General features: G+C 42.9%; 1 protein-coding gene across 1 annotated transcript; it reads left to right on the forward strand.

Moving 5' to 3' along the window:
- Nucleotides 1–45: 45 nt before the first annotated feature.
- Nucleotides 46–3833, forward strand: LOC117788666 (DNA repair protein REV1). Its single transcript, XM_034627500.1, has 6 exons — nucleotides 46–165; nucleotides 221–1348; nucleotides 1410–1606; nucleotides 1662–1941; nucleotides 2001–2424; nucleotides 2489–3833. Exons 1-6 carry the CDS (start codon nucleotides 130–132, stop codon nucleotides 3613–3615), a joined length of 3192 nt encoding a protein of 1063 aa, XP_034483391.1. The 5' UTR covers nucleotides 46–129; the 3' UTR covers nucleotides 3616–3833.
- The last annotated feature ends 10116 nt before the right edge of the window (nucleotides 3834–13949 follow it).

A 13949-nucleotide genomic window follows, 5' to 3' on the forward strand; every position in this document is an offset into this window, starting at 1 on the left:
AATTCTCGATTCGATAAAATGACTATCGTTAATCGCATTTGCGAACTTATCGGACAAGTTCAAGCTGTTTTTAAAGAATTTAAATTATTGTCATTCCAACAAATTGATACAAAAGTTGCGGGGTCTGCGATGACACGCGAAGAAGATAATGGATTTAGTGAATGGGTAAGTAAAGGTGTTGATTAAAGTGATTGCGTAGCAACTAAATTGACATTTACAGGGCGGTTACTTTGAAGCAAAGAAATCAAAGCTCGAAGAACAATTTGCGGTCGCCAGTGATCCATTTCGCAAGTCAAATCTCTTTGATGGCATTTCAATATTCGTCAATGGTCGGACCAATCCGTCAGCCGACGAACTGAAGCGTATTATGATGGTCCATGGCGGCACCTATCACCACTATGAACGATCGCACACGAATTTCATCATTGCGTCCAATTTGCCGGATGTAAAGGTTCGCAAAATGGATACCAGCAAGATAATCAGCGCCCAATGGGTTGTAGACTGTGTAAAAGAGATGCGTGTGCTGGACTATAAGCCGTTTCTGTTGTACACCAATCAAAAAACGACACAACCTCGTTTAAATTTTGGAAAAGGCAAAAACAATGATTCCACAGTGACAGAAGAATGTGATGCGCTGGAGAATAAGTTGGGTGGCATACTCAAGGAGCTGCAGCAGGCTGTGGCCACTTCCCCTGATAAAAACTCATCCAGTGTAACCAATGTGTCTGCGGCCAATGTGTCTGTGGCCAATAGCAGCAACAGTGCAAAGACTGCCGTCGATCCCGCATTCCTCAGCGAGTTCTATAAAAACTCACGTCTTCATCATATTGCAACTCTTGGTGCCGGTTTCAAGCAATATGTTTGTGAGTTGCGCCATGCACATGGTAACAAACCATTTGCCAAGCGTGTAGAACTACGTTCACTCTTGGCCAGCCAAGTGAAACCAATCACAGCGATGACTACCAAGCGGTACGTCATGCACATAGATATGGATTGCTTTTTTGTATCCGTGGGTCTGCGCAAGCATCCAGAGCTACGCTTCCTGCCCGTTGCCGTGACGCACTCCAAGGGCGGAGGTGCAGCCACCGATGTGCCAATTCATCCTCAGGCTAATCGTCAAGTAGAACAGGAGCTCTTTGCTCAGCGTTTTGAGAAGCAACTGCATGACAACGTTCTGGCCGATAAGGTGCGCTCTGGCTTTGACAAGAAGATGTCGCTCTCGGAAATTGCCTCCTGCAGCTACGAAGCCCGAGCCAAGGGTGTGAAGAATGGCATGTTTGTTGGCCATGCGCTGAAGCTGTGCCCTGACCTGAAGACCATACCATATGACTTTGAGGGCTATCGCCAGGTGAGCTTTGCATTTGTTAAATAATAAACCAAACTCTAATAATGACTGTTTTTTATTGCAGGTGGCTTTCGCTCTTTACGACACTGTGGCACAGTACACACTCAATATAGAGGCTGTTAGTTGCGATGAAATGTTTGTAGATCTGACAGATCTGCTGCAGGAGCTGCAAGTCGATGTCATGACGTTTGTAACACATCTGCGCCAGGAGGTGCGTACCATAACTGCGTGTCCTTGCTCCGCCGGCGTGGCTGAGAACAAGTTAGTTTATTACAAGTATAACTTGAGCTATTTACAAAAGTACTTACCTTGATAGATTGCTGGCCCGCATGGCTACCAAGTTGGCCAAACCAAATGGACAGCATTTGCTGGATACTGATGATGCAGCAAAGTATATGGCTTCCCTGGCTTTGGACGTTCTGCCGGGTGTGGGCAGCAGCATGACCTATAAACTCAATCAGGCAGGCATGATGACGTGCGGTGATGTCCAGCAGGCTTCACTGGTGCGCCTGGAGATGCTGCTAGGCAAGAAAATGGCACAGACACTGTACCAAAATTGTCGGGGCAATGATCCAAGACCTTTGGTCTATGAACAGGTGAGCCGGTCTTTTAATTTTCTTTATTACGTATCGTAATCTACGTACTATTCTTTTAGCAACGGAAATCCGTCTCTGCAGAGGTCAATTATGGCATACGCTTTACCAAAAACGAGGAACTGGAGAAGTTTCTACAACAACTAAGTGGTGAGGTGCACAGTCGTCTGATTGAGATCAAGCGCAAGACCAAATCAATCACCTTAAAGCTTATGGTACGCGCCGCGGAGGCGCCTGTGGAAACGTCCAAGTATATGGGCCACGGCGTCTGCGACAATCAGACAAAGTCTGCATTGTTGAAGCAGAGCACCGACGATCTTCAAATCATAACATCCCATGTGCTGAAGTTAATGAAGGAGTCTGGTTTTCCGCCGCACGAGCTACGTGGCATTGGCATACATTTAAGCAAATTGGATGATATTGTCGAGTCGAAGAAAGAGAATGTGATCAAGAATATGTTTGAGAAAATGTCAGAGAAGCAAAAAGGTAAGTCGAAATTCAAAATTTCACTTGACATTGGTATACAAATTGACTATTCCGATCAACACAGAGAAACCAGCAAATGCAGCTGTACCCAATAAGGATCCAGAAGTGGAAACTAAAGCGAAGTCGACGAGTATCAATGTACTCAACATGTTAAAGAACGCAGCTAACAAAAAGCCAACAGGATTTGAGCTCATTCCAAAGGGAGACTCAATCATCATCTTGGACGATGACTTGGTTGTGGAAGTTATTAAGGAGCCGGAGGAGGTCAAAGCGAAGCCAACTGTGTTTAGCATGTTAAAGAACGCAGCGAACGCTAGAAAATCAACATCAACAGATTTCATTCCATTTGGAGAGTCGACAATTTCAAAGAAGTGCACTCCATCGGCTATTGCACACTTCGATAAGGATGTCTTGGCGCAGCTGCCAGAAGAGATTCGACGCGAGATACTCAACTTTCCAGAGGAGTATTTGCAGTTAACCGGAAGAGATGAGCAGAAGAAACCCAAGGACTATGAAGAAATTCCCCATAAGAAAATGAAGATGAAGCCACTTCCGCTCTCTCGTTCAAGTTCACGTTCCTTAACGCCACCTCCGCCTCCACCTTTGATGCGAGGGGCGTCGTCTCCTGTGAGTCCTTTGAATGAGAGTGACCTGCAGCCGTCCACATCCAAGGCAGCTCTCGATAAACAGCTGAAGCGAGCCTGTCGTTCGGATAAAATTGTTGCCGATTATGTTCAGGAGCTGCCACAGCATATACATCCCGCAATTCTGAAATATCTGACGCGCAACGAATCAATTTCAAATGTTTCCTTGGTGAAAGATGTGGTGAAAGATGTGGTGAAAGGTCCGGTGACAAAGCTTCCTTCCAAGTCCCCCGAGCCGAATGTTTTCATGGATGCCAATTACAAGGATATGCTGGCCAATTGGGTCAAGTCGGAGCAGGTGCCCAGACCGGCCGATGTGGACTTAATGTATTCGCACATTTGCTTTCTTGTTGAGGACAATAAAATGGACGAAGTCTACGAGGTGATGAAGTACCTGTGTCGTCTTATAAAGGCCAAACGCGCCAGTTGCTGTCGCTGGCATATGGCCTACAATGAGATCGAATCCAATATCCAGGAGAAGGTGCATGAGGTGCATGATTGTCATATTTACTTTACGGAGGTCATCGACTGTTACAAGTGTGTCTAAGCCAAGCTTTACAAGTTAATTAACGAGTTAATCAATTACTTATACCAACGATAGTACAAATGTTCCTTAGTTGCACTTTGTGAATAGCTTTTAAACTGAATATGTCTGTTATTAAATACATAAATACAAAAATGTAAAGAAAGAGAAGTTGAATCAGAGCTCTTAGCGCCAGTTGCTTTTGTTGCGAGTATGCCATAAATTTATTTATAAATTTCAAAGAGCGCTAATTAATGCTGTAACTGCTGGGGGTATTAATCGCAGAGGATGACGACGATCGTCGTTGATAACTTTATATATAAAAGGGCGGCAATCACCGTAGCGGTCGCATCTGAGACGCGGCTAAAGACAAATAGGCCAGGCCAACACCTGGCGGAACTGGCAAGTCATAATTTGCACTTTAATGAAAGCGTCGCTTCGATTCGCGTTGAGTCGCGTCTCTGAGAGAACAGGTAAAGTCACTGCAGTTAATCGCCAGCGACGTCGATTGCCCGGACCGGGGATATGTAATTGATTCGCATGCCTCCAAGTTGCAGTTCCACAGCATCGAGAGTCTTGACAAACTATAACAATTACAGTGCCAGTCAGTCAGCAGCTGTTGCCTTTAGCTCGCAATGGTAATTAAAAATAGTCAAGCTGCATTTCTTGTGTCGCATCCGGTCAGTTCCCATCCAGCTCCAATCTCAGCTCCAGTCTGGAGTCTCTGTCTGGATTTACATGAGCTGCGCTTTGTCTGATTTAATTATGTGAGCAAAAGGCGTCGTTGTTTCATAAATTTTATGCATCCTGTTTTGCCGCAAGACGCACAGTAGCTGCCCCTCCGTCGTGTATCCCAAAAACAGGAGCAACTGCCGTCGCTTGTCCATGGTAGTCTGTCTGGTTTAACATAAATATGAACTCGACCAACAAGATGCAAATGTTGTCAGGTTTTGATAGACTTGTTGGCAGCGTCAAGCGGCTTGCCAACATGATTTGTCAACGTTTCGCCAAGAGGATTTCTGATCATGTGGCATGCCACAAATGCTGTTCTTGGCCCTGACTGGGTAGCTTTAAAATTATTTATTTAATTATTTTCAGTCAAAAAAAATACCTATTATTCAATTCATACATTTATATTTTACGATCTTATGTTTTATTATTTTTATTTTACTATTTCCTCTTCTATAACAACATAAAAAAATTGATTCTTTTAATAGTGGAGAATTTTTTAAATCAAACATTTTCAGAAACCTACAAAATTAAACAAATTAATAAAAATATAGAACACGATAGAAAATTCAAAAATTGTCTGTATAAAATAAATCAAGAAAATATTGCTCTATAGTTGGAATCTTCCAATCTATTCTTTTTCAAATTATTGAGGCTTGTATTTCAAATTGTTGTCTAATCTTAGCACACCCTTAACCATGTCGAAACTGCATCGATTGTGCCTTATTGGCCAGGTTACCAAGTTGCTGCTGTTTCCCACGATGTGGTAACTAACAGTAGCTGGCAAAAGCTGCGGGAAACTGTCAGCCTAATCAGACGTGGCAGTCGCGACGACAAGATCACTGCCAAAGTTGCAACATTCTGGGCTTGGGCAACATGTAAATATGCATAAGGCACAGTCGGCAACGGCAGCGGCAACAACGGCAGCAACAACAATAAGCAGCGGGATTTGAGGCTGCAACATCAGCATGAGCATGTTGATAATAGGTTGCTGTCGCTGCCTTTGCTACCAAATAAGCCAAAGCGGCGACAACAACAGCAACAACAACTGCAACAACATACGTAGAGTTTTGTTTGCGGTTTCAGATTTTTGCCGCCAATGTTGCAGTTGGGGAGTTGCAAGTCTGCAGTTGCATCTATGTAAAACTTCTAGCCAATTAACTTGCAGCAGACGAGACCAATGCTGCAACCGCAACAGTTGCTACGGCTGCCGCTGCCGCTGCTGGTGCCTTATGATTAGAATCGTCGACAGCAGGCCGCCAAACGGGCACGGCAGCAAAATTGGCAGCAGCAGCCTTAGCAGCAGCAACAACAACAACTAACCAAAGCTAATGAACCATGTTGCCGCTGATGAACCCGAGCTGATTAATGATGCTTGCGATGGTTGCTTGCTAGGATGGCTGAATGGTTTTGCCTGGCCAAAGGGAACTTACATACGAGTACAACTACAATTGGCAGTTAAGTTTGAAGCTGTGCGGCTTGTGCTCCCCGAGGGCAGCTAACAACTTAACTAGCTTGGATGGTGGGCTTAGGGTTGTGCCAGTCAGAAAATATAAAAAAACTAGTAGGTAAGGCTACACTCGAGAGAGGTCGACTGTAAAAGACCCTGTACATATTCTAAAATACAAGAAAATTAAAACAAGTGTATAAAAATGAAAAATAAAACTTGTTGTTTTGGAAATAAACTATAAAAATAAGAAAGCTTTAAAGCAGGTTTTAAACTCACGCTTCATGTGCCAAATTGAAATTTTTTGTCCATGCTGATGAGGAAAATATATACTTTAAGGTGTCGGATACACCTCCTTCTGCCTGTAACGCACATTTTTTTGACAAACCTAATAAACTCTTTTGTACCTTTTAAGTACAGGGTCTGAAGAAAATTTCAAATAAAAAAAAAAGCAACCGGCAACTGGCAACAATTTTTGGCCAGCTGTAGAAGAAGAAGTAGAAGGCTGACAAAAGAGTTGGCCATTGGCTAAACAAAGGTCTTTGCGCAGGCGCACCTGAGAATGTTGATAGCCCCCATGGAGCCAGAAGGTCCATAGTTGCTGACTCTTTCGCTCTTGCTCTTGCTCTCGCGATCAAGCTCAAAACTCAAAGCTCTCAAGTCCAAGTGCAAGCCGTTTTTTATGCCACTCAAGCGACGACAAGGCGACCAAAACAACAACAGCAGCAACAACAACAACAACAGCCGGCCTGGACCAAGGCAACTTGGTACTGGCAACTGGCAACTGGGGTTAAAGCTGGAGTGGAGCTCGTTTGCGGGCCCTTTATCACATGCGCACATCATTTACTGGACGTGGACGTGGACGCAGCTCGCGCACTTTAGCAATTGTGCCTTTAAAGTGTTTGCGTCGTGACAAAATCAATGTTGCTGCCCCAGACACGGCCAAGACACTGCAACAGGCCGACTGTCTGACTGCCTGACAGCCTCTTGGACAGTGATTCATGGTTTATTAAGCGCATTATGCCGCAGGATACTTTGAAGTTGCCAGCGACAACAAACGGGCAGCAGCAGCAACAATCGCCGCAGCAGCAGCAGCGGCAGCAACAGCAGTTGTTGCACGTGTTTGCTAGCCCTTAAAAATGTGGCAACTGTGGCCGCCACATTGCCTTTGGCATTGGCAATGAACACTTGGCCTGTACTACATATAAGCCACGTTCTGTAACTTGGCTCTTCACTTTAGCAATTGATTACTTAACATGTTTTATGCGTACGGCAAGTTATGTGGCGACTGGCGCGTTAATTTGCGCCTGTTGTTGTTGCTGTTGCTGCTGCTGTTGCTGCTGTTGGCCATGGCAACATCCCCAGTTTGCAACGCTGCCATGCTGCATTGTGGCAGTCAAACAAATTGCTACGCGGCAGGCGCTGGGCCGTAAATCAGCGCACAAGTCAAAACACATCAACATCAGCATCGACAGCAGCAACAACAACAACAACAACAGCAGCAACAGCAGCAATAATATCGACAGCAACCGAAGCCATCAACAGCTTCCCAGGCTAGACAGCCAAAGTCAATAAAAACAACAACAACACCCATATAAGCCCACAACACACTACACTCTACACACTATACCACTAGCAAGTGGGCGTGTCTAATGCGCCCCAAACGATAAGTCAGCTGCACACTTACATTTTAACAGCTTTGCTGTTTTTTTCTGTCTATTTTTTGTGGCCTGTCCACGCGGCGTATGCGCAACGTTTGCATGTGCAAATGGAATTAATTATGGCAAATGCAGCCGCTCAGTCAAACAAATATATACATATAAACATATCGCATAACAGTCTTTTATATATGTATTTGTTTATGGCTAAATCGAAATCCACATCCGAAATCTGAGTGTGCATGAGAATGAGATGAATTGCCAGGCAAAGATGCAGGCGAGCGATAATAAACGCGCCGAAAACGCGTCGGCTGACTTGACTGTTGATTTATGCAACATACGTTTTGTGGCACATACCCTGTAACATAGACTGTGAAGGTGGGGTATACTTATATCTATTTTATCTAAACTAAATGTAGAAAGAATTTAAATAGGTGAATAAATAAATTAAAATAATGAATTTCATTTTAAATGGAATTTTTAAAACTGTTTTTTCTTCAACGAAATATAAGTAAATTGCTACCTTTATGGAATTCTTTAAACTGTTTTTTCTTCTACGAGATTTAAGTAAATTTGTGTCGGTTCTTAAGAATTTTTTTAGTTTTAACTTATTGCGAATTGTAAAGACAATTTTTTAACACTGTAATAAAAATCACAAACTCAAGAGTTTCAACAATCATAAAAAATTATAAATTTTCTTAACTTTGTTCGGCTAGCAGTGAATTGCATCACTTAATTTACAGAGTATATTTTAGGCCCCATAACTGTTCTTGCCACTTGCTGCTTGCATTACGTATGCCGAAAATATGCAAATTGGCAATTTGAAGTGTGAACGCCGCCAGTGGCAAGCAGCAACAACCAGCAACAACAACCAAAAGCAGCAGCAACGGCAACGGCAAATTTCTGTGAATTATGCCAAAGAATTGGCAACAGCATCAACGTCTGCGTCGACGTCGACGTCAGCATTGGCGTTGGCGTTGGCGTTGGCGTCGCTGCACTTGTCATTAGAATGCAATCGAAGCGTCAGAAATAAATTACAAAACCATGTAAAGTGCAAACTGGACTCACAGCTTTGTTATGTTTCTCTTTTTTGCCACCTTTTTTATTATTTTTTCTCTCTATTTTTTGACGTTTCGTTGGGGCTCTGTAATCGCATTTATGGCCACATAAATCTTGGCTAAAATTTGCCGTTGCCTAACAAAGTTGTCGTTGTTGTATTTATTGCTGTTGTTGTTGCCAGGCATTGCTGAGTTTTTTTCCGCTTTGCATTTTTATCAATTGAGCCGCTCTTAAAGTGAAACTGGTCCACAAGCTCCCCAGGCTTTGATTTATTTATGTGCTCTCCACGTCCGACTCTGGGCCGGCGATAACATAGCGCGCTTTCACGCATTTTTAATTTCCCCCCTCGCCACCCCTTCCGCTGTTAACTCCCCCCTCTGGCGGCAGTTAATTTGGTATCCAGTTGGAATCGCTCTACGATCTGGAGATACAATGTATCTGGTCTTGTAATTGAATTGATCGCATGAAATATGCTAAATATGCTCAGCCAGAGCGAGACACGCCCCATTTGTCGAGGTGGGCGTTTGTCGTTCAGGCAGCAGCTGACAGCTGACAGCAGGTGCAGCACAATGAGGAAGGAGGGAGGGATGGAGAAGGAGGGTGGCATTCATATGATAAGTCAGCGTAGAGTTATGTTAATCAAATCAAGATATAAGACATTGAACATTGGCATTACATCAGCCGAAGCAATCTATTAAGGCTCATTATCGTATGTTGACTGTCACAAAAGAATGTCAGATCAGAGGATGAAAATATAGGAGAATTCGAGGTGTAATAAACAGTTAAAAAATAGAGTGGAAAAATCGTAGAGCATAGTATAAAAACCACCAAGGATGTTACAGGCAGCAGGAATAATTTTTAAATCGAAAAATTAGTGATGTATCACAAAAGACCGAAAAGAATACAACTATCACCATGATGAACAAAGAAATAAATATAGTAAAGAATTGCAAAAGAATAAATAGCAAGATATCGATGTATTGAAGTCTTGACAACAATGATATCATAAAAGATTGATCTACGCTCCAGAAATGAAAAGATGGAGAAAAAGATCGAAAGTAAAGTTAGTAAAGCTGTCCAGAAAAAATTACATAAAATCCACTTAAACATAAAATAAACACTTAAACTTACGAGATTTCAAATTTGTAATAATAATAATAACCATTTCAAATTTTAGTGATAATAAAATGAGGGTAAATATTACTCAGTTAAGAATTTAAAATATAATATCTATGTGTTATGTGAAGCTCTGGCAATATATTGCCCATTAAATAGATTGTAACGATAAAACGATATTATTAACACTAATAAGTAATTCCAACTGGCTGTCAGTTTTCACTCCGGGCAACTGTTGCTGTTGCTGTCGCTTTTTTTAATTTCCTATCGAATGCACAAGTCGGAGGCAAAAAGGCAATCACGGGAACATTTAGTCATTCCAAATGCTACATAAACTGACAGTCTATTTGTTTTATGTCAAGCCTGAGCTTCAGTTTGGGGCTCAGCCTTATGCATATGGCCAGCAGGCCAGCTTAGTGGCAATAGCAGCAGCAGTTGCTTGCAGCAGCAGCAACAGTTGCTGGTTGTCGTTGACACGCCTGCAATTGCGCTGATATGAATCACAGCACAAAGCTGAAGCGAATAAACGAATAAACGAATGAGCAAATGAATGGAGGAGAGGGAACCGCAATCGGAGAGAGGGGCTGAGTGAGTAGCATTATCTAGATAAATAATTATTCAACTTAAATCGAAATCGTAATGAATTTTTCGTTATATGTACGTTTACACGCTTTTCGCGGGAGTGTCAAACTGACGGCAATACGCGTTCATTGTCAGTGCTTCGTTAGCAATATCGTTGGCCTGGCTTTGACGTTGGCTTTGGTTTTGGTTTTCGTTGGCAACATGTTGCTGCCACCGCTTGTTGCAGCCTTAATTGGACAGCGATACAAATCGCTGGCAACTGCGATTGCAACTGCGACTCACCGACTGGAGTTTTGGCCCAGGGTTTTGGGCCTGAACTGCGGACCACGCCCATTCAAAACACCTGCAACCGTTTACACGTCGACTCCAGTTGAAGCTGATGGCAATTTGTCAAATTTCCTGGTCGAGCTCACTTAACGCCCAAGTTTGGGGCCGATGCAATTATCCTTATTAGCTTTCGGGCCATGGCATAAAACATGTTTCGCGTTACTGCCGCCAAAGGGCATTTTAGCCCGATTTCGTTAGCGGATTTTGGCAGCGCTTAACGCTTGTTTGCACTGATAAATGCGCAGAGATGGGCAACACCTCAACACCGACTAAAGCGGATCACCGTGAGTCCGGCCCAGAATGCGTCTAATTACAATGGACGCGATTTGCTTGGTTGCTGCCTTCCAGGAAGGCCAATTTCACACCAATTGTGTGTGCCTCAAGTTGCGCCTTATGTTGTCTGGTTTTTTCTGTTGCTTTTTTTTAACTTGTTCTTTTCACTTTTATGTGGCAGGGCCTATCATTAGCTACAGACTTGGACATTGTGCGATTCCCGCTTCCCGCTTCCCGATTTGATTCAAAGTGCGCGCTCATCAATAAGTCTTAACTGCAATTATGGATCGTTCTGTCTGCTCCGATTGTCTCTCCTTTTGCCACAGTCGTCTGTCGCGTCTGTCGATTGTCCATGTCTGGCATTGTGGCGCATTTATGGCGCCGCATACGCCGACAATTAAACAATTCGCTAGCCAGCAGCAACAGCAACAGCAGCGACAACAGCAGCAACAATGCGCCTTTTGGCCAAATTAAGAGTTGGCCCGCCGCCTGTCCATAGTTGGTCAATGGAATCGAAACAAGTTGTAAGCGATAAGAACGTTGCCATTGTTCACATTGTAGTTGTTGTTGCTGCTGTTGCTGCTGTTGTTAGCATTGTTGTCGTCGCTTGTTGCTTGACTTTGGCTGCGCTTTGTAATTATGGGCATTATTGTTGTTGCTGTAGTAGTTGTTGTTATTGTTATTGTTGTTGCTGTTGCAGCTACACACAATTTACATGCTGTAGCGCCTGCAGCTCGCTTAATAATCAAAGAGGCGTTGCCATATTCACACACAGCTACCGAAAATTTTAACGTCCGCAGCAACAGCAACTGCAACAACCTGCAACAATCAGCAGCAACCTGCAGCAATCAGCAGCAATAATAAACGAGATGTATTACATTGAATATGAGAATACAAGTCTCTGAGTATCTGAGCACTGATTTTGCCTGATCGACAGTTCGACACCTGTGCGAGAACGAGCAACAAATTATAGCCAATTGGCATGGCTAACTGGTTCATCAGTTGGCCATAATTGGCTCAAGCAACGCGAATGGAATTGTCAATAGATTTGAAAGTCATTACGTCAAAAGGACATTACTTTTAATGATGCCGGAAAGCAGGCTGTGTTATTAAAGCTGCAAATTAATTAGTGTCTTCTTATAATTTTACTAACAGCAACAATATTTAAGTTTTATTTCAATCATTTAAATATGCGTTATTGCAATGAAAATCCCTATTAATATTTGTAATAGGATATATTTGCATACTTTACAAACTACTTAACTATTTATCCTTTTTCTACGAAAATTGCCGCTCAATTGATTTTCCATTTAATTTTAGTTTATTAGGGAATTTGAAATTTTATCAATTAATTTTAACTTTGATTGATTCTATATTGATATAATAGTTAACTTGCAAAAATAGATTTATTTCAAATTTCCTCTTAATTCTCCATTGCATTTTAATTGAAAATGTTACAAGAAGTAATTAATTGAAAATTATAAGATACATATCATAAAGTTGATTATCTAGCAATTTTGTTATGAGCAATGCAATCGTGTAACAATTATAAATATGAATTATACAAATTGTTTATAATTGTTTATAAGATCTAATCTAAATAAACATTGTAGATAGTTACTATGTTTAGTTCTAAGGCTTTAGAATTCCAAGTTCAATAGCAAACGGCATAACTTCAACTTTGATTCTATGTTCGAATGATATATGGCTTTTAGGAAGATCCTTGACTGTGTGAGACTTTGGCCAAGCTGCAAGTTGGCTATCTTAAGGAGTCGTTTGCTATTAACGTGGTGTTGGGTCCAGGCCAAGCACAATTACTGAAGCCATCATCGGTGATTTATGCGCCCAAACAAACGCTGGCAACCGCATGAGGCACATGCAACAGCAACAGCAGTGGCAGCAATCGCACCACAATGCCTGGTGGTTGGCCCCGCAGCTAATTAATTTGCCATTTGTGTCCCATTAGCGTAATTGTCTGTCAGTTAAAACTCGCCATGTGCCCCCTTTGACTTTATAAACGGCCAGCAACAGCAGCAACAGCAGCAGCAAAAACAACAACGACAACAACGATGACAACGTGGCCAGCAGCTAGTTGGTACTGACCAGCAGTCGGACAACCTTTGCTTGCATTTTATGTGTCACCATTGTTGTTGTTGTTGTTGTTGTTGTCGTGATTGTTGCTGCTGCTGCTGCTGTTGTTGTTGTGCATAATTTGCATACATGCTAAACACAAGGCGACATTTATGTGACGCGCCACGCATTTAATTTGAATTTGTTGTCAGTTGGCGCCTTTAAATTAACTACGAGGGCGTGGCCAGCTGCAGCTAAAGCGATAACAACAACAACAACTTTGGACAATTGCTTTTCTAATGGCGCCCATCAGTCTATGGAACACCTGCAAGTTGCCCACGCAGCCAATGCCTCGCCTGCCTGATCCTCTCCAGATTTGTACCCAAAGAATAAAAACCAAGAACATTTTACGAGTAACTGCAGCTGCACTCACAATCGCAACCCGACAGACGACAGTCAACGGGACGAGGAGCAATGTGTTGGTATTGTCGGCGCGTTTGCCTTATAAAGCGAACAACGTTGTTGTGGTCGTAGTTGTTGTTGTTGTTGTGGAGGCATTCGCCTAAGATTGCTGGCGCAGATGTCGCCTGGGCTGTGTTGCCGGGAACAATCGGGCGAGACAGGCTGGTTGCTCGACCCTTCAGGCAGCTGTTGTTGCCACAACGCTGCGGGAAAGAGGTGAAGGCAGACAGGGAGGAACTGGTGACTTGGCCCACGCACTTGTCTAGTCACTGGCAACAACTGCGTTTGCCATTAAGACAAACAAAAGCCAACTGCAAACTCAATCGACAACCAATGGCAGCAACAACAACTGTACCAACAGCGATGACGGCAGCAACAATGTTGCAAGCTGCGTGGGCGTGTGGCATGGGGCGTTGGTATGCTCCCAGTTGCAGTTGCAACCACAAGAAACTTCTGTCGAATGCATTTTCTCTCTTTAATCTGAAATTCAGCTGGTTATATAATACGTATAATTCTCATTTCGAAGCCGATTTTGAACGGCACTTAAACGTTTTACGTTATAAGCTTTATGGCCTCGCCATGGGCAGCATCATCAACTCCAACTCCAACTCCAACTGCAACTTCAAATTCTGTTG

This window comes from Drosophila innubila, assembly GCF_004354385.1.
Source record: "Drosophila innubila isolate TH190305 chromosome 3L unlocalized genomic scaffold, UK_Dinn_1.0 0_D_3L, whole genome shotgun sequence".
Taxonomy (NCBI): domain Eukaryota; kingdom Metazoa; phylum Arthropoda; class Insecta; order Diptera; family Drosophilidae; genus Drosophila; species Drosophila innubila.